Raw genomic sequence first — 24,627 nt, 5'->3', positions numbered from 1 at the left:
GACCCCATGAACTGCAGCATGCCAGGCTCCCTGTCCATCACCAACTCCCAGAGCTTGCTCAAATTCATATCCATCAAGCCATCCAACCATCTCACCCTCTGTCATTCCCTTCTCCTCCTACCCTCAGTCTTTCCCAGCATCAGGGTCTTTTCAAATGAGTCAGTTCTTCGAATCAGGTGGCCAAAATATTGGAGCTTCAGCTTCTACATCAGTCCTTCCAGTGAATATTCAGGACTGATTTCCTTTAGGATTGATTGGTTTGATCTCCTTGCAGCCCAGGGGACTCTCAGGAGTCTTCTTCAACACCACAGTTCAAAAGCATCAATTCTCAGCTATCTTTATGGTCCAACTCTCACATCCATACATAACTACTGGAAAAACGATAGCTTTAAGTATATGGACCTTTGTCAGCAAAGTAATGTCTCTGCTTTTTAATATGCTGTCTAGGTTGGTCATAGCTTTTCTTCCAAAGAGCAAGCGTCTTTTAATTTAGTGACTGCAATCACCATCTGCAGTGATTTTGGAGCCCAAGAAAATAAAGTCTGTCACTGTTTCCATTGTTTCCCCATTTATTTGCCATAGTGATGGGAACAGATGCCATAGTGAAGTGATAGGAACAGATACCATGATCTTCGTTTTTTGAATGTTGAGTTTTAAGTCAGCTTTTTCACTCTCCTCTTTCACTTTCATCAAGAGGCTCTTTAGTTTTTCTTCACTTTCTGCCATAAGGGTGGTGTCATCTGCATATCTGAGGTTATTGACTTTCTCCCAGCAATCTTGACTCTAGCTTGTGCTTCATCCAGCCCAGCATTTTGCATGATGTATTCTGCATATAAATAAGCAGGGTGACAATATACAGCCTTGACATATTCCTTTCCCAATTTTGAACCAGTCCATTGTTCCATGTCCAGTTCTAACTGTTGCTTCTTGAGCTACATACAGGTTTCTCAGGAGGTGAGTAAGGTGGTCTGGTATTTCCATCTCTTGAATTTTCCACAGTTTTTGTGTTCCACAAAGTCAAAGGCCTTTAGCATATTCAATGAGCAGATGTTTCTCTGAAATTCTCTTGCTTTTTCTATGATCCAACAAATGTTGGCAATTTGATCCCTGGTTCCTCTGCCTTTTCTAAATCCAGCTTGAACATCTGGAAATTCTCCATTCACATACTGTTGAAGCCTAGCTTGGAGGATTTTGAGCATTACTTTGCTAATGTGTGAGATGAGTGCAACTGTGTGGTAGTTTGAACACTCTTTGACTTTGCCTTTCTTTAGGATTGGAATGAAATCATTTTACTTATACATACATATATATAAATATGTATGTGTAAAATCAGTGTGTGTAACAAGAAATTATTTTCCTATTACCTATAATTAGTCAGCCATGGTTTTAATTCATCCCAGGCTAGAAACCTCATCTAATATGAAAAAGAACATCACAAACTTCACACTTCAAATCAACCTGTGTCCCACTAAAAGCTGCTCAGCTCTGGAAATTTTCCCAACACTCTAGTACCCAAGCCAAAAAGCCAGAAGATGTAGCATCTTCTTGTCCTCCCATCGAGTCATATCAATGCTCTTAGAAGGCAGAAATTCCATGTTCTCCTCCCCATGCTAATCGCCACATCTCAGTTGGTCCCTCTAACCCTTAAGCGCCTGCAGTTCTCTAATCAGTCTCTCTGTTTTGTCTTTACCCTCTGAACTCCCCTCAGCATGTTACAAGACAAAAACCCCAACTCCACACTCTTGAAATCTTCCAGCAGGATGTAAGTCAGATGTCTTCTCCTTCACCATGAGGCTCCAGCCTGTCTGTGCAGCCCTCCGATTAGGCTAGGCCTCCTGCCGTAGCCCTGAACTCTTGTGATTTTCACCTGTCCCTTCCAGACTCCACCAACACTCTGCAGAGGTTGTGCCTTTTGGTTGCCACATCCTGCTGTCCTTGACTGGAGCTTCTCAACTTATGGTGTGATTCAGATGCCACTAGTTCTACGAAATTTCCTTGATCACATCTTCCAGTGAAGTTATTTCTCTCCTTTCACTACTGTAGCACTTGGGGCAGCACTTAACCACTGTACTTAATGTATTTCACTTTTGTCTCCAAGTTAAGGCTGAGAACTTGCCAAATATAAACATACCACACTATTTGAAGACTATTAAACCTACATTAATATCAAGGACTGGTTAATCATTACCCATTATTAATAATAACCAACTCTGAAAACCAAACCCCCAAACCCAACAAGAGTTCATAGTCATTCCAAGTACTAAATGAGCTCAAGGGAGCTTAATTATCAGGATAATCTGTCTACCCACCCATATACCAGTTAGGATTAACATTTATCCACACCGTGTTTTAGTATGCAAATCAGCTACTATTTGGGTCACAGCTTACTCTAAAAAGGCATTTCAAAGATTTCCAAGAGTCAATGTCAAGGGAAACTTCCAGTAAAATGTGCTCTGTATTCATTTTTAATGTATGTGTAGTTTTAAAATAAACATGCAAATACCACTACAACTTTCATCAGACAGCCGGTTAATGTTATATCCTCAGCTAACCTGTTCCATGAACTCTTGAAGGGCAAAGATGCCACCACCTTTCTATCTAAGTACTAAAGAAAATTTTCTCAAATGACAGTCAATTCATCCATCTAAGTTCAGGGTGAGTCATATGTAGAAATAAAATGCACACAAATTGCCAAGTGACAGAGGCAGAAAGCAAGGTAAAATTAATTGAGGTTCTTAGCTCTTATATTTATTGTTTGCCACCAAACCAGTTCCTATCACTGAGAATCTGTTGTGAGTATGGCCAGTGTTCACTTTACTTAGGTACTACATGAAAGAGATCCAAATGTGCAATGACTCAGAAAGACTGTCAGTGTAACAGATATGCCTTGCTAGGATATGAGACATAAAAATGTGTCTTATTCTTGTCAGTGAAGTTACTGCTATTAAATGAAGTCTGTGTCCTGAGAGGGGAGGTTGTTTAGTTTGCCTTGTCTCACACTGTTTCATCTCTAGGTCATGCAATGTGCAGCACAAATCTGAGAGAACATGCTAAGTCTTGTTCCTTTGCAGTCAATTTGAATCATTTGAGGACTGTCTACCTAGTTGGTGAGTTAAAGTTCCTTTTCTTCCCTGAAATTTAATAACTTTGAGGACAAAAAACTTCATGAGGTAGTCTAACATGGAAAAATCAAGTTAGTATTGTTAGGGGCTACATCTAGCAAGTCAGGAAATGGGAAAACATTTAAAATTTAGATACTAGTGCATTTGGATTATCCATGCTAATTCAGATAATATGATATATGAAATACACACAGAGACGGACTCTAATTTGTTGTTTTACTGTGGGAAATCTGTTATACAGATGGATATCTGTACTATACATTTCACTTCTTTTCAAATCACAGATTCAATGTACTATGAGTACTGTGTAATTTCTGTATCTTCAACATCCATATGATTTTAACATTAACAGTCCCAACTGGAAGAACCTTAACTTTTGAAAATAAATCATTCTGGGGGGAGGTTTAAAATCTGAAATATCAGAATAGGCACATTTATTTCATATGAACCTAAAATGCAAAGCAAAAGATTAACGTGCACTTAATACGTATTTGAAGTCTTTGTAACAGAGAAGAAAACTTATTACAAAATTTAGATATGAGACATCACCATCACTAAAGAAAAAGTTGATTAGACAATGGCTTCCATGTACATTTGACTATCGAGCCTTAAAGAGTAAAACAGAATAAACTGCAGACATCTCAGGTCCTTATACTAATTGTTTCAGTTATATCCCCACAGACTCACAGAACAGGTATCTTTCCTATCATTAACAAAAGTACTGTAGTGCTAACAGTGCAGTTTAATATTGGAGATAAAAACTGGAGAGTATAATTATAAAATACAAAATTCAGTAAACTTTAGGAAGAACTAAACATGTAAGAAGTTGAGACCCGTTTCTGTTTCATAGAGAAATACTCAACAGAAAATGTATTTCTAATTCTGAATTTCTGACCCAAATTTGCCACACACTCAAAACAAATTACCTACACCCCATCCAGGTATTACAAAAACTGATGGCATTCCAAGAGCAAATCTATTTCTTTAGCTTGCCCAGTGAAGCAGAAAGAAGACAGAAGATACTGGTGGGAGCAGGAGGAGGACAGACTCTGGGCCCCAAAGCTGCAGATTCAGGGAAACCAAGGTCAGCACAGAGTCTTCCACTTACACTCTGGTCCATAAACTGTCTGTTTAGTTAAGTTTGGGGCTTTTTCATTCTTGAAGTTTACCACTCTATACTTTCTAGAAAAAATTCTTTAAAGTACACATAAAAAGACACTGAAAATAATACAATTCAGATATTCAGGTGAGGTACTTGGATTTATATTTAGGAGGTGACTTTGTCAAGATGACACTTGACAAAATATGTATTTACATTAACAACTCTAAAAAAAGGCATAACAATATAAATCTGCTATCAATTTCAGCCCGAACAGTCTTAAATATTTTTGACTCCATGACTAAATGTTAATTACTACCCTACCTAGCAAGCCACTCAACAGCTCTGTATTTATTAATTTTGCAAGACCAAAGACTCATACCAAAAATAAAAAAAGGAGGAAAAAAGGCAACCATTTACACTTACTAAGAAAAGCAAACATTTACTTCAAATTGCAGTATAGGCTTTTCAATCACAAAAAGAAAGAAAAGAACAGTGATCTGACAGTGGTCACATCCTGTGCAAAAAACGTGAGATACAAAAATGATAACACAAGGCAGGTGAACTGCTTACACTGCAGGGAAAAGGACATACAGTAGCTGAAATATGGCACTCCTGGGAATTAACTTCCTAAATCAAACAGAATGCCTTTGAAATGATTAAATTTACTTGTGTATTAGTAAGAAAGCCCCACCACCATAAATAGTACAATATTTAAAAATTAAAAAAAAATCATATCTATCTAGAATAGATAGTGTATTTGAACTGTTAGACCTCTTTAAGTGCAGAAGGTGGTTCAGGTTTTACCTTTTTTTTTTTTTTAAATTAAATAACTGCCCATACACTTTATGAAGTTCCATTCAATTGCAAAAGCCAATTTAAATCAAGGAAAATGTTACCAAAGTTGCATAATCTCATTTGGGACTGTCAGCAGGTTAAAGTCTCAAGTCTTTAACACTCATTTTTAGTCAATAAAAAGTTCAAAAGTTCTCAAATCTTCATTTTATCCTCTTGAACTTGCCCTTCTAAACGATCCTCAGACTGCAATTCCTAGTTTGCAAATAAAAGAATGCAATATGCATCATACTTCAAGAAAAGACGACGATGTCGAGCTAACAGGCTTCTGGACCTTCTCTCTGCTCCGTTCAACCTTCTTGATGATTTCTGCCACTATGCACACCGACGAGGTGAGACCCAGAAGAAACAGTAAGTCTGCAGAGAAAACGAGGTTTTACCGTTCTGTGAACTTATATTTTCAGAGGTTAATAGCTTATGTTTTTCTAGCATTTTACCACAGCTTTTAAAATACTTATTTCCCAACCATTCCTTGAGGAGCCACAATTAGCCTCAGCTCAAGGATAAGGAGAGTAAAGCTCAAATGCACCAAATGACTTACCCAAAGTCCCACAGCAAGGACAAGCAGCACCAGAGAACCAGAGCCCAGAGAACAAGTCCTCTGACTGTCTCCCTGAACAATGACCTGAGAATCACAAACTTCAACAGCAACACAACCAAGAGGAGCTTTCTGTTTTTTAAAGGCTGTTCAAGCAGTGGTGAATAACTTGATTGAAATCTGCATCTATTCCACTTGCAAGTTACTGTTAAAAGACCATGTCTTTACAATGGTGTTCACACTATCACATTCTTATTTACTGCTTCAAAAAATTTGACCTGTCTTCTTAAAACTCCATTTTTTTTTTTAAAGAGGAAAGAATATGAGTATGAAATTAAAGTCCTGAAATTAAACTAGTTTGACATTAAGATAAACTTTAACTTACAGCAAAAATTAGTGATCACAGATATCCAAATTAACTTTAAAAACCCAAGAGTGAGAACTAGCATTATCATAAAATGCATCCATCCTCACACTTACACAGGAAAATTAACTTTTAAATGTACTATATGATGATACATTTCATGCACAGTGTATGAAAAAATAATGTCTGTTTTCCATATCAGGCTTTCCTGATAGTTCAGTTGGTAAAGAATCCACCTGCAATGCAGAGACCCCAGTTCAATTCCTGGGTCAGGAAGTTCTGCTGGAGAAGGGATAGGTTACTCACTCCAGTATTCTAGGACTTCCCTTGTGGCTCAGCTGGTTAATAATCCGCCCGCAATGCAGGAGACCTGGGTTCAATCCCTGGGTTGAGAAGATCCCCTGAAGAAGGGAAAGGCTACCCGCTCCAGTATTCTGGCCTGGAGAATTCTATGGACATAGTCCATGGGGTCGCAAAGAGTCGGGACACGACTGAGTGACTTTCACTTTCACTTTGCACATCAACTTAGTAAAACTCTGTTTTTAGGGCTTTTATTTCATAAAATAAGATGTGCAAAATTAGCAAATAAGAATAGGAAAATGTCAGCTTAACAACCAAAATGGTGATTTTAAAGACAAGCCATCTGCTTTTTAGTGAGCTTAAATCTAGTTTTTTCTTCACACAAAATTAAAAAGTTATCAACTACAATTACTCTGTCTTTCAGAATCACTAAATATGATTTTGACAAGTGATAACCTATAAAAAGTTAACAAGAAAAAAATTACCAGAAAAGTTTAAAACCAGATTTGGGAGAGTGACTCCCCTAAATGTGATTCCAAATAGAAACAGAGTACACACATTTTTCAAAGCAAGCCACTTATTTCACTTTTTAAAAGAAGCTTTCTTAGAACAAATACATTAGAAAATATTTAAACTCATTTATAATATATAAATTATAAAACATAATATTTCTTTTACCCAGTATACTTAGGCTCTCAGTCTGAAAAACTTTCTGAAGTGGAGGAAAGTAAATAACTAATAACTGTCCCATGATGGATCCAAGAACTGCGTAGCAAAACATTTTATTACTGCAGAGTCCAATCTCAAACACAGATCTGGTCTGTTGGCAGAGCAGAGAGAGCAGTTATTACTCCTTGGTCATAGAAACAACTTCTTTACTACTATATTCACCTCTAAGTTTTAATAAGCTGGACTGAATTCTACAATACTAGTACACGAAATCTCTTAACTAACTATATTTTGGAATAATTCACACGGAGTAGGGTAAATTTTAAAGCAGCTTTTCTTTATCAAGGACTTTCTTTAAAAGTGATACTAGGTCTTTTCTGGCTGCCCAGTGGTTAAGACTCTATGCTCCCAATGCAGGGGTCCTGGGTTTGATCCCTTGTTGGGAAACTAAAAATCCCACATGCTGCACAGCACAGCCAAAAAAGAAAGTGATTCTATTAAAAAATAAAGGCCACAGAAACTTCCTTTAGCATTTCAGAGCATAAGAAACTTTTTTGGTATATGCTTATTTTCTAAATCATTTCATTAAGGTACATAATCTAAGAAACTTTCTTGAAGACTGAACTTAGTTACATGTATACTAAAAAAGTAAAAATGCCTTTCATAGAACAAAAACCAAATACTATAGCTTCTTTAAAAATTAGTCTAAATTAATGACAATGCACTGTACTTGGAAAGTTCGAGCATGGTGAATGGTAATAAGTAACAGTTAAGGATTCCTAAGGTGCTCTAAAATTGAAATGAACAGTCAGGCGGCAAATATAACTAGTTTCCAAGAACAACATGCTCTGGAAAAGTACCATTAGGTTCTAGCCCACTAATTTCTATCAAAGCACTTCCATCAAGAGAAGACCATCCACCCTAAGATACAGAATGGGAAGAAAAGAAAATTTTAAATGTCCTAAGTTTTGACACACTGATGGAGACATTAAGAAAATGTTAATATGCACAAAACTGCTCCTGTACTTCTAACAATACTTTCTTCTATAATGAGAAGGAAGTACACCATCTTAACAGAAGCCATGAACTTTGTCCTATGCTCAGATGTTAACTTGAACCTATCACGTAGCTACAGATAATAAGAAAATGAAAGGAAGAAAAATCAGGTGATGACATCTGTGATTTACTTTGATCTTCTGGCCAAAGTTAAGGCTTATCTTCCCATATCTCCCATCCTTGTTAGGACACATGTCTGTAGGAAGGCTATATCTGGACCTGTAACCATGGCTACAAAAGCAAGCGAAGCTAAAAACCTTCCCCACTTACAGACAGTACTCCTCTACACAATTGAATTAGCCAGCTACAGTCACTCAAGCATACCTGCGATCTGGAACTCAGTGCATTGAACATGTCAAAAAACACAAAGCACGTGAAAGTCATTGTTGTGTCCCGAGGTGTTATCACATTGTCTCGCAGCTGTTGAGAGGAGAAAACGATTTTCAGTTGGCTGAATTTAATGGACAAATACTACATGCTTTTAAAGGGCTAATATTTTCTTTCTCTTAAAATATGAAAGCTTTAGTCTAAGATATATATAAGATATATAAGCAACTTAAATTTCCCATGCACCATTTAAATAAGTCACCTAAAGAATAGCTGTAGTCTACATAAAGTAAAAAGTCTTCTCCCAAACTGTAAACTGGATATTAAAACAACTTTCTTTTTTAATGACATTAAAATAGCTATTCTAAAGCCTCAGATTTTCTAACTTCTACCCAAATATTCATGTTAATTTTTATTGTATTTGATATTTTTCTGCATATTTAAATAATTCTAAAATATGAATCAGGAATTCTATTAACCCATTAATACTGAAATCAAAGTATTTTTAAATGTTTATTCTATTTTTGAAGGTTATCCTAACTTCCAGCCTTCTGCTTAATATACAAAAATAATGGAATCCTGTCATACAGAATGCATATTAATAAAACAGCTTATCCAGCGAGTATACCTCCCGCCAGAAGACAAACAAAGTCCCACAAACAATGATTATTGAGGAAACAAGTATTTTAAGTATCAGGTTTTTGGTCAAAATGCTGTCTTTCCAGTTGCGTGGAGGTTTACGAATGACATCTTTATCCACTGGTTCTACTCCAAGGCTTCAAAACAAACAGAAAAGTGAATTACAGTTTTATGTAAAATTTGGATTTATTACTTTCACAAGTTCATTGACCTCAATTATCCCAGAAACTAAATGCCTTCTTATGGAAACAAAATGTTGAATTATAAACAAAACCTTGGCTATGATCACTCAAAAATAACCATAAATTTTATCACTCTTTGCTGTTTTGTTTATTTGCCACAGTTTGGTAGGGGACTGATAATCAAATTTCAAACTGCCCCATTTCATTTATATCTAACTTATTTCAAATATGGATGGCCTGAAATACATGACTAACCAACTGGACTCTGAAATATCTTTCATGCAAGGAAGTTTCAACTAGGATAATTTGTTATACATTGATACATATTACTCTGTTAAGAAAGTGATATCTAGGACCCCGTTATTATAAAAGAAAACATTAGATGCTCAATACTACAATATTGAAGTAGTCCTTCAATATTTTCCAAAGTCTCTAAGACTGACAGTGGAACCTTGGTAACAGCACTAAAGCCAGAGAGAGGTTTCTCCATTACATTCTAAGAAACAAACAGCTTACTTCAAGGACAGGGACTATACCTGTTCCCTGCTCTGATCTCAGTGTAAAAGCTCAGATCATAATGCATGAATGAGCCACCCCAGAAGAATAAATGCTATGCTCACATCACACAACTTCCAACAAACATGATGCTGCAGAGATTTCGGATGCTACCCGGGAATGAAGTCTTAGAGTTTAACTATCAGGATATAAGGCTATCCTTGTCCTTCTAGCTTACAAATGAGGAAACTCTTACCTCTGAGCTGGAGGTCCATCCATAATAATATTGATCCACAAAATCTGCATGGCATTGAGAGGATTGGGAAAGTTCATTAATGTAGCCAGTGAGATTAAAGTTAATGCTGCTATACTCCTATCAAAAGAAAGAGTGATTTTTAAAAATGGATCAACACTGTGTAATCCCTGCTAAGTTTATGACATCACTTTCTTAGCGTGTAAAACTCTCATGTTACTACTGCTCTTTTAAAGGAAGCCTGTATTTCCCAGTAAACTACTGCTTCATTAGTGTGAGTGTTTCAAAGAGTTAGCCCTTATGATCCACAGCAACTTAATAAAGGATTTGCAAAGTGTTTAGATGACAAAAACAAATAGAGGAAGTTTTTTTTAACTGAGTTCAGATAACAGTTAACAGTTTCAGTGGTATTTTTATAACTGTTTTGTAACAGACTACAATAAAAGCCCTTCTGCTTTTGGAAAAAGATACCAAGAAGAAAATTAAAATTTGACACCCCTTTCTTAGTTACTTCAGAAGCTATTAAATAAGCCACAACAGTTAATATATTTTGATGATGATATACACAAGTAATTACATTTAGAACCTCTTTATCATTCCATGTTTAATTTTAGGACAAAATTCAGTTTTCACACTGGAAAACTTACATATGAGAAATAAGAGCCCAGATTATAGGCATTCTGTTTCAATTCTACTTTTTGAATAATTTATCTATAAGACCCATAAGTTTGTCACAATTTCTTACAAACTTACGTGCTCAGCTGGAATCTAACAAAATTTTTAATGTTATTATAAATCCCTTTACCCTCTTCAATTGCAGACCTGAAAGTTAAAAATAAGATTGGGTGAGAAAATATAATCGCAAAAAAATAAGGATACAGCAATACTGTGGAACTAATTTTGAAAACAAGTTCCCAACTGATAAAACCCATACATTAATAAAATGATTTTACTTACATAATTAAAACTAGAAAAAAAATACAGAAACATTATCTGGCAAAGCATTAAAGTCAAGCCTCCTACTGTACCTGAACTAATTTCATAACACAATAATTTTTATTCTTAAAGACATTTCAACATTAAAATCACATACTGTGTTTCTATACAAGACAATAATACACATTTATAATACTAAAATAATGATCTTCTTTACCCCTCCCAAGTTTATTTTTCTTAAAGGTACAGAAGTATGTATGGTAAGGGGTTAAGTTAATGCAGGTCAGAAATTAAATGGCAATGACATACATAAGAATTACAGAATTTAACTCAACTGTTATTCCTAGATACAACTGGATATATGTTGTACCAGAATTATAAAAAGAATATATTTTACAAAGATTCATGAAAATCCTCTCATTCATTTTGCTCAGTCTAGGAAAACATGTATTTTATAAACAAACTATCCTATCTTCTGAGATTTTTATACAATTCTAAGAAATGGAAATTAAATATCTTCTATCCTTAGATGAACTTTGCAATTCTGGGTCCTGAGGGCCCACATGTTCCACTTGAGGCCACATGGGTTAATGACACCAGCAGGTTATTATGGAAGAATCTTAATTAGAAACTATAGATGAAATAAGTCTATTCAAATGATAAACTGCATCACTGGCAACGTGAAGAATTCCTGACATAAGAAAACAGATATGGATGGGATCTTTATTTATAATCCTTGTCGTAAAGCCAGGCACATGCTCATTCCCGAGAGCCTGAATTTAGCTTGAATAAAGCCACATGAAGGCCCACTGCTGTACCACCACACTAGTGGCAAGGAAATGTGAAACTTGGCTGGTACTCAGTAATATTTCTTAAATGAAGAGCCCTGCCAGCTTGATGTCCATTCCATACAAATAATTTCCATACAAAAAAAACTACACACTAGGACACAAAACGAGATTGCTTAGTTTAGTAAAATAGTTTAGCTCATCCAACATCTAAAACTGCTAGACACTTTTCTGCAAATGAGGTGCAGAAAAGGATAGGAAGAAACTCTCTGATGTGCATTCACTGAAAGAAAACTTACATGATGGTTTGGAAATCATCATCCACCAGGATCATGTCAGCTGCCTCTTTGCAAACATCTGTGCCAGTCTGACCCATCGCAACTCCAATGTCTGCAGCCTTCAGAGCAACTGCATCATTTACTCCATCTCCTGTCATGGCCACAACCGACCCGTTCTTCTGCAGAGACTGGGGGTAGGAGGGGTGAAGTGGGAGGGAGGCGTTCTGATTAGAATGTTGCTTTCACACAGGTAAGGAGGTATACAAATCCTCTCTTTTTCTTTCTCACATAATCAAAGGCTGGAAATAATACAGACCATCACTTTCTCAAAAAAACTTCAGTATATGGAGGTCTTAGGATAAAGCTTAGAAAAAGCTGCCATTAATATTCCCATGTGTGAGAACTCTATGTGTAAAGCCTGATGTAGAGTCAGTTACACAGCGGTTCTCAGGGCAGTTGTGCCTCCCAGGCACATATGGCAATGTCTGGAGACATTTTTGAGTGTCATGACTGTGTGGACATTACTGGTGTCTAGAGGATAGGCGCCAAGGGGGCTGCTAAACTTAAAACACACAGGACAGCCTCTTGCAATGAAGAATTATCCAGCCCATAAGTATAACAGTGCCAAGGCTGAGAAACCCTGACCTTACTACAATGGAGCACTATTATGACTAATAAGCTGATGAACTGACAGATACCATGTCAGCTGCTTTGTATATATTTGACTAATATAAATCATAGCCCTTTAAAATTGTTCACAATCTCAAAACATTTTTTTCTTGTTGTATTTATAGTAATTATTCCTATTCACATTGGGATGATCTGGCTATAGACTCCTATCAGAACACTTACACCATTCAAATGTTAAAAGAAGACTGTATTTGCAGATATTTCCTTAAAGTTTTCTTCTACATCTTCCTTTGCTAAGGAAATTCTGTTCATGTTTCCATCTCAGGCTTTAAAAAGCACCTGTTTTGCTTCACAACACTTCTGACTTTAGTGCTCTAAGAATACTTCCAGTAGTAATGCAGACAGACAGAAGCATTTGGGATACAGAGATGAAACAATGTGATTCTTAAAGACCCACCTTGATAATTTTCATCTTGTGCCTTGGGCTAGCTCTGTAAAACACTGCAACCTATTAAAACATAAGATATACTAAAAATCTTCAACATTAAGAATTATCAGAATAACCTATGTACGTAAAACTAAGAATATTTTTTAAATTACCAATTTGAACTGTCTGTTTTGCCATAGAGATCAAACTCAAGAAAATGCCATACACTTGTTAGGACACTCATTCGACAAGGCCATTTCAAACTTTTAAGTACTAAAGGAAATACACAATCTAAACAATTCACCCAGTTTATCCCAACCATGTTTAAGCTCTGAAAAGAAAATAGCCTTATTCTTGAAACACTGCAGAAACAGAGAAAGGAAAAGCTCTCTTGCATGTTTCCTCAACACTGACAGTCAACTAAAACAGCCTTTTCCCTTTGTTCCGTCTTCATGAGATTTAAAGAACAGCTGCTTCTCAATGTCTGTTGACCCCTCTTTTCTGTTAAACAGTATGAAGTCACTGCTTATGCTCTTCTACTTGGTTTGATTCATTAGGTCATCTTCCTTCGTGTTTCCACTTGCTTATATGATCTTCTCTCTCCAAAGAATATATTTAATCCCTTTTCCTCATGCCACCTCCTGGTCTCCTAAAATGCTCCCAACTGTGCCCCAGCTAGTCATCCACAAATCACCTGTACCCCCACTCCCTCCCACACTGCTCTAACTTGCTTATCCACGAGACACGGGCAGTTCCCCAGTCCTCCCCAACAGCACTATGAGGAGAGGAGAGGGGTAGGTGTCTTCCATTCCCTTCTTTAGTCACAAATCTTACCTGTGGCCAATGCTGCTCTGGGGACTACCTGCCATGTTTCACAAGGATTTTTAACCACTGCGTTCCCGTCACTCTTTCCAACACACCCAAGCCAGGTGACTTTAACACCTACGGGACTCACCATTCTCTTTCCTATTCTCCCAGAGAACAGGTCCACACTAGCTTTCTCTCCTTATGCTTCCAATGTATCTCTTTCCTAGCCTCACTCTCAGTTGACAACCTCATTTCCTCCTTCAAAGCAACAGAGTCACGAGAAAGCTTCGACAATTCCCACCACCAACGTAATATATACATCTACTTATCTTAAGACTAAAAGCTCCATGAGCAGAGATTTGGCCTTGTACCTCCAGTGCTCAATAAACAGGTGTGAAATGAGTAAGTGACTGAATCTTAGGATCACCAATAAAGACAATTCCCAGGTTCTCTCTGAATTTTAATAAAGGTCTAAAACTTTCTCAGGGGTTAACTATACTATCACATTATTGATTACCCTTATGTCCTCTAGGTACCATGAATCACATAATATAGGTGGAAAGCATTCTTCCTTTAAAAAGGTTCAAAATCCATTTGGAAATCCTTTAGTGTGTCTTTAAAAAGTACTATACACGCAGATGGTCAAAAAGCACATGAAAAGATGCTCAACACTGCTAATTATTAGAAAAATGCAAATAAAAACTACCATGAGGTATCACCTCACACCAGTCAGAATGGCCATCACTAAAAGGTCTACAAATAATAAATGATGGAAAAGCTGTGGGAAAAAAGGGAACCCTCCTCACACTGTTGGTGGGAATGTAAACTGATACAGCCACTATGGAGAACAGTATGAAAGTTCCCTAAAAAACCAAAACAGAGCTAACATATGATCCTTTAACCCCACTCCGGGGCAACTGTACCCTAATATTCACTACAGCACTATTAATAATAGCCAAAATATGGAATCAGCCTAAATGTCCATCAATAGTTGAATGGATAAAGAAGATATAGTATATATAAATATGTGCCACTTGGGGTATACACACACACACACACACACACACATATATGGGGCTTACACACACACACACACACATATATGGGGCTTACACACACACACACACACACACACACACACACACACACACACACACACATATATGGGGCTTCCCAGGCTTACACACACACACACACACACACACACACACACACACACATACATATATGGGGCTTCCCAGGCTTACACACACACACACACACACACACACACACACACACACACACACACATATATGGGGCTTCCCAGGCTTACACACACACACACACACACACACACACACACACACACACATACATATATGGGGCTTCCCAGGCTTACACACACACACACACACACACACACACACACACACACACACATGGGGCTTCCCAGGTGGTGTAGTGGTAAAGAATCCACCTGCCAATGCAAGAGACACGTGTTTGATCCCTAGATCGGGAAGATACCTAGAGAAGCGAACAGCAACCCACTCCAGTATTCTCACCTACAAAATCCCATGGACAGAGGAGCCTGGCGGGCTACAGTCCATGAGGTTGCAAAGAGCCAAACATGAGTGAGTGCGCATATATATATATATATGTGTATATATATATATATATTCACACACACACACACACAAAGGAATACTCACTCAGTCGTAAAAATGAATGAAATAATGCCATCTGCAGCAAAATGGATGGACCTAGAGATGATCTACTAAGTGAACTAAGCTAGACAAAGACAAGTATCACTTTATATTGCTTACATGTGAAATCTAAAACAAAAAATGATACAAATCAACTTATATAAAAAGAACTTACATGCAAAACAGAAACAGACCCAACAACATAAAAAATAAACTTGTACCAAAGGGGAAGGGTGCTGCTGTGTGTGTGCTCAGTTGTGTCCAACTCTTTGTGACCCCATGGACTGTAGCCCACCAGGCTCCTCTGTCCATGGGATTTTCCAGGCAAGAGTACTGGAGTGGGTTGCCATTTCCTCCTCCAGTGGATCATCCCGACCCAGGGATCAAACCCGCATTTCTTGTGTCTCCTGCATTGGCAGGTGAGTTCTGTACCACTAGTGCCACCTGGAAAAGGGGACGAGAATAAATTAGGAGTTTGGGATTAACAAATACACACTGCTATATACAAAATAGATAACAAGGACCTTCTTCTACAGCACAGGGAACTATACTCAGTATTTCCTAATAACCTGTGAGGGAAAAGAACCTTACACACACACACACACACACACACACACACACATAAACGTATAAAACGAATCACTCTGCTTACACCTGAAACTAACACAACACTGCAAATCAACTACACTTCAATTAAAAACAATTTTTTAATAAAATAAAAAGGACTTGTATGACAAAACCCACTGAAAAAATAAATAAATAAATAAATAAATAAAATATAAAGGACTAAGCTGCATATGTATTTAAAATGTACCAGTTACCTTCTAAGTGAAAATTCTACATTACTGCAGAAATTTAATCATGTAGCACACAGCACGGAGTACAAAAGCATTTAGCAAAGACTACAGATTTTACAGAATTTTTAAATAAAAGGCTAATTACTAATTACAAACAGTCATATAGAGTAAAAATTTGTCTTTGTTTCAGGGCAAATCATTCAAAACATTCAAATCACCCTTTCACAGCCACTACAGGTTATCACTAACAATAGCAGTGAGGATAACAGATCAACTGTTGGGCTGAAAACATACTTCTTTTATATAGTCACAAATTACTTTGGCATGCATCCAGTACACCTATTGCTTGATATAAATATTTCAGCATTTCAAAGTTTTGATGGCAACTCAAAAACAAAAGCAGCTTCTTTGCGACTAAGCAGATCTCCAATACAAAGCTGAAGACTTACATGGAATATAATGCTGCACAGAGTAAAGTCTCCTTAAAGCACCAAGATTAGCACATCAATCTTTTTGGTTGAGTAACAATATTGAAATTTAGTGACACAAAATTATGGCCTGAAGATATTAGGTATTAAAAAACAACTAGAAGTGAGTAAAAACTGAACTACTTCATTTTATCACAGAGCTAGGATTGAATTGGGGCATAACTCAAATTCCTCCATTATAATCTTTTTAACCTTTATGTCTGTTTCTCGACCTAAAAGGGGGTGAATATACTGATCCAAGAGAAGCACAGAATACAATCACTTGGCATAGGAGCAGGAAGGGCGAATCAGAATGAGCACAGTGGACCCGTACAAGGACAGCAGGAAAGAGAGTTAGCAGAGAGTTCGGGGAATGCTGTGGAGGGAAATGGAGAAAGGCTGTGTACTTTCAAAGGAACCCACAAAAGGGTTTTTCTCTTCTTATGGATCTGTCTTTTCAGCGTCATATTTGTGGTCCATACTCATAGTTCTTTTGATCAACATTAACAGAAATGAAGTTATAAAGAGAAGAAAGTAGGTAAATAAAAATAGGAGAGGCTAATGAAAGAAACATTATTCTTGACATTAAAATAATCTCCCAAAGGTCCCCAAATCTTCCAGTATAGATCTAAAAATACCTGATGTGTTGAAATAACGTACCAAAAATTAAATAGTACACGAACTGGGATTTTATTATAGGGATCTGGTTAATTAGTAAAAATACAAATGGAGGTAGTGCTATAAAAAACAAACAAGAAAAGAGAATGTCTATTTTTACCAACAACAAACACACTCAGGAAATCATAAATAAGAAAACATGGAGAATTCCCATATGGAAACTCAGTCTCCACACTATTTTTTTAACTGTCCTAGATCAAAAAGGACAGAGAAATGTTAAGGGATTGGGAATGTGTGACTGAATTATGGGAAGAGGAGAGCCAAAAAACCTTTTAAAAAGGAAAAGAATCAATTAATATGATTTTAGTACATGTAGTAAAACCTCACTGAGCTGGCAATTTACAAAGAAGTTTTGTTTTGCTTCTAACACTAATAAATGAAAAGCTCTTCAAATTGCTCTAAAGTAAAAGCCCAAGGCCAAGATTTAAGAGTTACATGAACACACAATAAAAATGGGAAAAAAGACCAAGTAGGGTTGAGGGCATGGAGGGTCAGGGGGAGAAGCCAGCTCAGCTCAGCTGAAACGACTTAAGTAATTCATTGACAGTATTTGAAGAAACCTGGGTTTTCAAAAGACATGATAAACCTGAAAGAAGCTCTGGTATTTATCGAATAGGATGACTTTAAGCAATTCAATGAGCTTCTCTCTTTGAAATAACATCAGAGCATCTGCCACAACTGATGCAAAAAAAAATCTTATTTGGAAACGACCAATGATGTAATTTGTTAGGCTAATAATGCAATTTATAACTTACTTCTCTAACTGCCTTTCTTCCTTTTCTAACTGCCTTTAGGTTGGTTTTCAGAGTTCATTAGCATTTTTATCAGAGAGCCAGAGAGTGAACTGAAGAAAGCAAATAAAATGAAACTTTCAGTTTGTCTGATGTCACTACTTGGTAGCAACTCTGGGAAAAGGCTAAACAAAGACCTAATGGGAAAATGTTAAATTAACCAGAGATTTCATATACATTTGCTAATGTACATTCTGTCTCAATATCCTCAGGAAACTTAATACAGGATTTACCTTTTTAGAAATAAATGTAGGGAAAAACTATCAGGAGAGGACACACACATCCCACTGCTCCCAGATGCTCTAAAAAGGCATTTTAATGAAAAAAGGACTCTTTTCAACAAATGGAACTAAAATGACTAAATACCCATACATTAAAAAAATGAACCTTAACCCACTTCTCACAGACAAAAATAATTCAAAATGGATCAGAAACATTAGTATAAAACCTAAAAGTATGAGACTTTTATTTCAAAAAATAGGAAAAAAATCTTTGTGACCTTGGATTAGAAAGAGTCCTTAGATAACACATCAAAAGCATGATCCATAAAAGAAAAAAATGATAAACTAGATTTCACCAAAATTGAAAACTACTGTTTTTTAAAGTAAAATGGTAATAGACTAAAAAGATAAACCAGAATGGGAAAAACTTTTTTCCAATCAAATATCTGATAAAAGACTTTTATCCACAATATATCCACTTTTATCCACAAAATAACTTCCAAAATCCAAAAATAAAACATTTTTAAAAAATAGGATGGTTAGACAGCTCACTAAAGAAAATATATGAATGGCAAATAAGCATATGAAAAGGTACACAAAATCATTAGTTGTGAGGGAAATGCAAACTGAAACCACAATAAGACATCATGATATACCTATCAGGATGGGCATGGGGAAACTAACAATGCCCATGTGCTGGTAACCACTTATCAAACACTGCTGATGGGAATGCAAAACAATAAAGCCACAGAGTAAAACAATCTGGCATTTTCTTACAAAATTAAACATAGGTTAGCCATATGACCCAGCAATTGCGCTCATGTATTTATCTAAGAGAAATGAATATTTATTTTCTTTCAAAGCTTATATACAAATGTTTTTAGTAATTTTAACCATCATCAGCAAAAATGGAAAATAATCCAAATGTCTTTAAACTGGTTCATCAGTAACATACACTCAGTGCAGTGGAATCCTACTCAGCAATTAAAAATGCATTATGCTAAATCAAAAAAACCAGATTCAAAGGCCTCATGCTATATGATTCCATTTTCAGCACTCTGAAAAGGCAAAACTACAGGGACAGAAAACAAAATCAATGGTTGCCAAGTACTGGAAGCAGAGGGAGGAGCTGACCACAAGAGGATCTGGGATGGGAGGAGCCTGTGTGGTAGTTACAAGGACCACAGGCATCCATCAAAACTTAAGGGCTATACATTAACAAGGAAAAAGTTTACTGTATGCAAATGACAGCTCTTTAAAAAAAAAAAAAATCATACCCGCATTCAATTAAGACAGAACACAAGGATAAGAAGTATAATGATCTGTCTCCATTCTGTACTTTATAAATACAAGCACCACTGTTAATTTCCCACAGTATCTTTCTCAGAGGAAACTTAGCTCTTGCTGAAGTTAACAAATTTGCACTGATATTCATAATGATCACCTCATAGACACTCTCAACAATAAGACATCTCAATGATAAGATTTTGCCTCATGATTTAGACCAACAAATGTGGTGGCCACGTCCCAACTGTTTTCAAATAAATAGCTTCATTAACACTGCAGCAGAAGAGGTAATGCCTACAATAAAGCCTTAGTCTGAAAGGCTCTGGTTTACGCCTACCTTTGGCACTATTTGTGAAAGTTGCTGGACATCCATTGCATCTATTTCTTCTCCTGAGACTGACTGGGAGGTTTTGGAATATAATCCCAGACGACTAGCTAAAGTGAAATGGGAAAGAAAATATAATTAACCAAACTGCTTTTATTTGATAGGGTAGTCAACATGATGCTCACTTAATGATGTTATTAACTCACTTTCTCTTTAAAGTATAAAACATCCTTATATCAAGGGATTACAAGACAGACTATGGTAAAACAGATCAAACTGAATCAGTAAAAAGTCTTGAGTTTTCTGTTTGATTATTTGATTTTTGCTTAAATTCAAGAATAAAGAGTTTTCTCAATTCAACCCTAAGAATTTAAACTTAGGTAACATACCTAAGAATTTAAACAAGGCCATATGGGTTCTATTTAGGAGCTCAATTTTAATGAAGATCAAGAGTGCTTTTTAACTAAAAACCAGGCAAGATGGTGGCTCATCTGAGGTATTATGTGCATGTCTGCGCAGTCACTCCATCATATCCAACTCTTTGTGACCTCACAGACAGGCCCACCAGGCTGCTCTGTCCATGGGATTTTCCTGGCAAGAATACTGGAGTGGGTTGCCATTTCCTCCTCCAGGAGCTCTTTCCAACCCAGGGATGGAACCCAGCTCTCCTGCAATGACAGGCAGATTCTTTACCACTGCGCCACCTGGGAATCCCATGAGGTATCATGTAGTTTTATGTAAATGAAAATAAACATTGAGAAATTTCTCTAGAAATAATCTTCCCAACAATGTTGTTTTCAGTAATGTATTCTTCTTAAAGTGTGAAATTCTTGTCTCAGTCTCTTTCCATATTAGTAAGAATTAATGACCTTTAGCACATTTTAAATTTATCAGTAATGAATTATAGTTTACAGGTTCTGGAAGATTAACTTCCATGTCCATTTTTTCCCCTTATATTTGGTAAAGTAATCTTAAATGGCATTCAAATAACATAGGCATGTATGCAATCAGACGATGGAAATACAGACACAAGCTATTTTCTTTCAAGTTAGGTACAAAGTCTGCGTTTAAAAAATTATATTTAAGTTGAAAGAAAAACTAAATATAATTTCATGCATTCTTTCACATTCATGATCTAATGCATCAGCATAGTGGACTATGAGACTAAAAATAATCAACTATCCTTTTATGAATATAATAATGTGATTTCACAATGCTTTAGTTATCTTCAACTAAAAGTATTATCTTTTTAACTAAAATAAAATTTTGCCCACAATTTTATAGAGTATGAGCAAACAAAAGCATCAGTTTTAACTGTACAGTTCAATATTTTGTAAACACACTTCATGTTTTAATGTTCCACTATGCACTGCAGTAATGTAAGAAAAACTAACAAAAACAAAGGAAGCAGCCTAGTTATACCGATGGCAACTGCAGTCTCCTGTGAGTCTCCAGTAATCATTTTTATTGACACTCCCGAGGCAATGAGTGTTGTAACAGCTTCTTTCACACCAGTTCTAGGAGGATCAATGATTCCCACCAGACCAAGGAACGTCAGTTGTCCCAATTCAGGACCAGAAGCCAAAGCAAGAACTTGGGAAATAAAATCCATAAAGAAAATGTGAATCACAAAAACATTAGAATTTACTTTACAAAATCTGGAGGGCATAACACTTCTCACTCAGATAAATCACTTAGGACTAGAATGTCATTGCAGTAATAACAGAAATTTTAAAAATCAAAAATTATGACATGTGAAGATACTACAGTTTAATGGTTCTTTATGGGTTTGCTTTAACTTATTAAAAATTAAAAGGAATAAGACTACAGAACTGTTCAGTAGAGAAAGCAGGAGAGGAGCAAATAGGAATGTTTTCACATAGCAAAACTTGCAGCTCCTTTCAGTAGAAACTATTGACTCTTAAGAAAATACAATTAATTATTTGGAAAACTATAGGTTTGTTGAGCTTTAAAGTCAATTTTAAACAGACATCTTTGAAGGTGATTTCTACTATTGTATCTTCATCTTTCCATCTTATAGGCCTCCAGAATAATTCAATAGCTTTAAGTTCTAGAAAGCTATATTAATTAGACAACATGTAACAATTTTGTACACAACAAACTCTGGGAGGTACAGTTAATCTGTAAAGTAATTACAAAAACACTAATACCAACAAGAGTTTATATTCTTTCATTCTTTCTATAATATTAATAGGTATTTCTTATTTGTACCTTTGGTTCTCTTAAAACTACATAAATAATACCACCATACCACCCTTTATAGTTAGTTTCCTATCATCCTTAGGAACTTAAGATACAGGACAAATATCCATTTGGAAATCTGGAAATGACATTTCCAAATACCATTTAGCTTATTCTCAGAATTCCAGAACTTTGGCAGCAGCTACCTTATGAGCCAGAGGGATGTGTCTACATCTGGGATATACTAAAAGACTAAACAACTTACCAAACACACACACACACACACAAAGCGCACAAACTAAACATATGTATCTCAGCGGTAACTGAAAAGCCCCAGAGAGACCACAGGGAGTATCCATTCTTACTCAAGCAGAAGGTATGAAGGATAAGATATTGGAAAACCATGGTTAGAGGCAAATGACTTCTTTTTGCAACACAAAATCTATGGAGATAAGACCCAGAGGAATCGGGTGGGAGGGGGGATCGGGATGGGGAATACATGTAAATCTATGGCTGATTCATATCAATGTATGACAAAACCCACTGAAATGTTGTGAAGTAATTAGCCTCCAACTAATAAAAAAAAAAAAAATCTATGGAGATATGAGCCCCACCCAAAAGCTTTCACTCTGGAGGGAATGAGCCACAGGACAGTCCCTGTGTTGGGTCACATGGGGAAGATGGCAATAGAAGGGGGAGGTGAGTATCAACCCACATGTCAGCAAATTCTAAGCAAAGGACACCAGCTCCTGGCACCCTCAGTGGACGGGTGGTATCAGCCCAGAGGTCAATATTTTGTATTTGTTTGCTTCTTTAGCATAAATGAAGATCTAGTGCTACTGTATGGGACAAAGGCATGTACACCTTTTCATGTGGAGGATCCCCAACTCCCTCCTTTATATTTAAAACATAAAAACAAAACATATTCCAATTTTAAAATTAACAACGACATGTATTTTAAGAAACTTAGGTTTTATAAGGTACAAGATAAGTTCATATCAAGTTAAACTTAAAATCTTTATTCATTTATTCTTTACTCTTCATCATGGCAATTTCAGCAGGGGGAGGAAAATGGATCATAAGAAGAGGAAGAGTTGTGAAGCAAGGGATAGATGACCCAGAATGTTTCCCAGAGCCTGTGAAACAAAGATGTGCTCCACACCATGTCTGGTCTATTTCACAAAGTTACCACACCAAACCACACATAACACAAAGCTCCACAGTCTTTCAGATTAAGAGAACTAGGCCAAAAAAAAAAAAAGTGTGATGCTTCTGTTAAAAAAATTAAGGAAAACAGGGAGCACGTATCATACTTTTAAGACTCTATAAATGCAAGTCAACTCAAAACCCTCTAGCTGCGAGCTATTAAGAATAACAAAACACTGCCCTCAAAGGAAGCCACAAGAATATCTTTCTAAACCTACATTATAAGAACAGAAGTCCTGTAAATCTATGGTTCACCTTGCTTAAGTGAACTATGAATAAGAATAGTCTTTACATACTTGTTTCCTGCTCCCAGAATTGTGGTGCTTGACTTTCATTTTGTAAACAATAAAAAAATTAAGGAAGCCAACTCTTCTAATTTCCTTGAGAAAGACTATCGAAGTGCATGCATGTATGTGTGCACGCGCCCATGGGTGCATATTCCCCACAAACCAGAACGTAAAGACCAGGTATGGCCCTGACCCCTGACCCCAACCCTACCCATGCTGATGTGTGTGTGCCCAGCTGACCCCCTCTCCCTATCACTGTCCAGTCAGCAGCACTTCACAAAGCCAAGTCTGGACGCCTCTTTCCTCTCTGGTGACAGGCGGGAAGGAGTCAGCAACTACCTCAGTTTAAAGAATTAGAGACTTAAGTCTCTTAATATTTAGGAGAGAATTTCCGATTAATAAACAAGACCAAGTGATGACATAAGGAAGTAGTAACATCACTTTACTTCCACTCATTACCCTTCTCGCAAGATAAACTTTGTCTAAAATAAAATTTCTGTCAGCTGCTCAGAGACCACTGCAGATCTCTAAGAACCAGAAGCTTCACATTTAGCTATGTTTCCAACTTTCTATGTTCTGGGGGCCAATTAATCAACTAAAACCTAGCATTTCAGAAATGGCAGGGCTCTACAAAGCCTGGATAGAGCTGGGCAGCTCATTTGTGAAGCACGAATTCATCTGCAATTAGCAGCACTACCTCTCCACCGAGGTGACTATGCTGACATGGCCTTACCTCTGAGCCCTGCAGAGCCCATCTGGGCCTTCTCCTGCTGGTACAGATCTCTCTGCTGCTGGGTGAGTGCCAAGGTCTGCCCTTTGCTGTGATATGTAGTACAATACTTAATCACCTGTTCATAAGCACCCTTCATAAAACAAATCTCTGGTCTGTCCTAAGAAAAAACAGAGCAAATAAATT

General features: G+C 36.7%; 1 protein-coding gene across 3 annotated transcripts in view; it reads right to left on the bottom strand.

The window, feature by feature from the left end:
* Positions 1 to 4,369: 4,369 nt before the first annotated feature.
* Positions 4,370 to 24,627, bottom strand: part of ATP2C1 (ATPase secretory pathway Ca2+ transporting 1) — a 150,624-nt gene continuing 130,366 nt past the window's right edge. For all 3 annotated transcript variants that reach the window (XM_043874519.1, XM_043874521.1, XM_043874520.1), the window contains 11 exons: positions 24,445 to 24,601; positions 21,439 to 21,609; positions 20,029 to 20,126; positions 12,989 to 13,039; positions 11,923 to 12,089; positions 10,653 to 10,721; positions 9,903 to 10,019; positions 8,959 to 9,106; positions 8,328 to 8,423; positions 6,957 to 7,098; positions 4,370 to 5,433 (listed from right to left, as the gene is read on the bottom strand). In XM_043874519.1, the coding sequence (XP_043730454.1) occupies positions 5,303 to 5,433; positions 6,957 to 7,098; positions 8,328 to 8,423; positions 8,959 to 9,106; positions 9,903 to 10,019; positions 10,653 to 10,721; positions 11,923 to 12,089; positions 12,989 to 13,039; positions 20,029 to 20,126; positions 21,439 to 21,609; positions 24,445 to 24,601 (1,347 nt within the window). In that variant the 3' untranslated portion in view covers positions 4,370 to 5,302. The remainder of the gene's footprint in view (positions 5,434 to 6,956; positions 7,099 to 8,327; positions 8,424 to 8,958; positions 9,107 to 9,902; positions 10,020 to 10,652; positions 10,722 to 11,922; positions 12,090 to 12,988; positions 13,040 to 20,028; positions 20,127 to 21,438; positions 21,610 to 24,444; positions 24,602 to 24,627) is intronic.

Source organism: Cervus elaphus, chromosome 19 (genome assembly GCF_910594005.1).
Source record: "Cervus elaphus chromosome 19, mCerEla1.1, whole genome shotgun sequence".
In the NCBI taxonomy this organism is placed as follows: Eukaryota; Metazoa; Chordata; class Mammalia; order Artiodactyla; family Cervidae; genus Cervus; species Cervus elaphus.
The sequence above is the reverse complement of the archived record's forward strand: the minus strand, read 5'-3'. Positions and strand labels throughout refer to the sequence as shown.